Source organism: Carlito syrichta, unplaced genomic scaffold (assembly GCF_000164805.1).
Source record: "Carlito syrichta isolate Samal-C Ts95f unplaced genomic scaffold, Tarsius_syrichta-2.0.1 Scaffold301625, whole genome shotgun sequence".
In the NCBI taxonomy this organism is placed as follows: domain Eukaryota; kingdom Metazoa; phylum Chordata; class Mammalia; order Primates; family Tarsiidae; genus Carlito; species Carlito syrichta.
The window spans coordinates 131450-133917 of NW_007245721.1; the positions used below are offsets into that span (position 1 = coordinate 131450).

General features: G+C 56.7%; 1 protein-coding gene across 5 annotated transcripts in view; it reads left to right on the forward strand.

Moving 5' to 3' along the window:
* The window catches only part of NISCH (nischarin), a 33369-nt gene extending 31843 nt beyond the window's left edge, over positions 1–1526 (forward strand). For 2 of the 5 annotated variants that reach the window (XM_008054984.2, XM_021710867.1), the window contains one exon: positions 293–1526. In XM_008054984.2, the coding sequence (XP_008053175.2) occupies positions 293–903 (611 nt within the window). In that variant the 3' untranslated portion in view covers positions 904–1526. The remainder of the gene's footprint in view (positions 1–292) is intronic. The other 3 variants (XM_021710868.1, XM_021710869.1, XM_021710870.1) reach the window with 3 other exon arrangements.
* Positions 1527–2468: the final 942 nt, after the last annotated feature.

A 2468-nucleotide genomic window follows, 5' to 3' on the forward strand; every position in this document is an offset into this window, starting at 1 on the left:
TCCTCCTCCCTACCTCCCTCTCACTTTTTCTCTTTTTCCACTTAGCTGGCCATGGTTTTATATGGGCCTTTTCGATGGCAAAGTCTCCACCAGCAGTCCCTCAAACAACAGCAGACAAGGCTCAAGTGTCTGCTCTGGGCTGCTGGTTTGTAGGGCTGTGTCCAAGCTTGGGGCTTGAGTGCCCTCCCCAGCCTCCGTCATGCCGGGGTCTCTCAGTGACTTAGGGCTCTTGGTGCTCCTAGCCCACCATGGGCTGGTTCCAGGTTACAACCCTGGTGGCATCTCTCTCTAGGGAAGGTGGAGAACTACGAGCTGATTCACTCAAGTCGTGTCAAGTTCACCTACCCCAGCGAGGAGGAGATTGGGGACCTGACATTCATCGTGGCCCAGAAGATGTCTGACCCAGAGAAGGCTCCAGCCCTCAGCATCCTGCTGTACGTGCAGGCCTTCCAGGTGGGCACACCGCCACCTGGGCGCTGTAGAGGTCCCCTGCGCCCCAAGACACTCCTGCTCACCAACACTGAGATCTTTCTCCTGGATGAGGACTATGTCCACTACCCATTGCCCGAGTTTGCCAAAGAGCCACCTCAGAGAGACAGGTACCGCCTGGACGATGGCCGCCGCGTCCGGGACCTGGACCGAGTGCTTATGGGCTACCAGACCTACCCACAGGCCCTTACCCTCGTCTTTGACGATGTGCAGGGCCATGACCTCATGGGCAGTGTCACCCTGGACCACTTTGGTGAAGTGCCAGGTAGCCCAGTTGAAGCCAGTCAGGGCCGTGAAGTTCAGTGGCAGGTGTTTGTCCCCAGTGCTGAGAGCCGAGAGAAGCTCATCTCACTGTTGGCCCGCCAGTGGGAGGCCCTGTGCGGCCGGGAGCTGCCCGTTGAGCTCACTGGCTAGCTCAGGCCACAGCCAGTTTTTGTCACCTGCCCTGTCTAACCTGGCACCTGCTAGGGTGGAGCAGCAGGCTTTTGTTGTTCTCTTGAAAATGTTTTCTCCTCCCTTTTGGTACCATAATTGGACTGTCCTTGCAAAGAATGTGAACGTGTATATGTGCTCAGTTAACGGAGTGAGAATTCCATATCCCATCCAGAGCTGTCTGTGTGCCGTCGGCCTCCCATGGGTGTGTCGCCTGCCCTGGAGTGGCATGGTTGGGCACATCAGTGTCGTGTCTCTTGTCGTGGACTGTTGTTAACACATGATGCTGTGGGTCTGATTTACTCTGGTACACATTTTCTTCTGAAATGTCAAATCCAGTCCCTTGTAGCTGTTGCTGTCACTGTGGGCATTTTGCTGCTAATTGTGAAGCTGGTAGTAGAATACATGTTGGAAGCTCCCGCCCCCTGCGGTTTTTCAAAGTGGGACCTCCCCTGGTCCACACTAGTGGGGCAGCCCATGGGGGCAGGAGTCCCCCAGGCCTTTGGGCTAAGAGAAGTTGGGAGCAGGGGACCTCGAGCTGCCAGCACCAAGTGTGATTCCTGTTGCCTATATCCTCTATTCCAATAAAGCAGAGTTTGACACAGTCTGCGTCTTCCATTTCAAGGGTCACTGGGGTCCCAGCAAGATATCAGCCAAGGGCATGGTTAGCATGGGGACAGAGGGTTCCCTGGAGAATCAGGAAGCAAGGTATTGGGGAAAAGGAAGGAGCAGCCCTCCAGGGGCCAGACGCTTGTTGAGATGGGAGAGGTGCAAGAAATCCTCTGGAGAGGCCCATGCTGGGCTGTGGCTAAACAGTGAGCCTGGTACAAAAAAGAAGAGACTGAAACTCTCTGGGGCACCCCAACACACAGCTCACTGCCCCCCTGCCAAGGCACAGGTGTTCCAACTGCCTCAGCTTGTCCTACAAGCCGTGCCACACCTGGGCCCAAGCCCATCCGAAGCTGTAACCTGTTGTGAGACTGAGGCCTGGAGTCTGGGATGGCTGCTGTAGGGGCTGGGGCATCTCACTGAGATGGCTGTTGAATGGCAGCAAGGGAGGGCATGTGGGGAGGTGGGACCCAGGCAGTGGACGGTGGCCAGGAGGGCACATGCCCATCCTATCTGTGTCCACATCCCTGAGACGGGTTGCTTCAGGGAGCCCTGCTGAGGTAGGACCTTGGATTTCTCTGGGAGCCAACCACTGTGTCCCACCCTTCCTCAATCCCATTCCTATGGCCAGAGCAGGGCTTTTGAGCCCCACTTAACTCTCATCCTGGCCCAATCAGGAACTGCAGTCCCCAGGACCACTGGGCCAGGTAGGGTTGCGGAGAATGGCTGTCCTGGCTACTGGGCCTGCCTCTGCTCCCCAGTTTTCTCCCAATGCCAGCAGAGCGGGGACCCTGCCCCAAAGAATCGTCCTCAGGAAGGCTGTGGTGGTAAGGGGTGGGAGGATGAACAAAAGGAGGGTCTTTCCACTTGCAACACCCCCACCAGCCAGGCCTCAAAGACCTACCCAATAGCCCCTTTAAGCTGATGGGGTTTGGGGA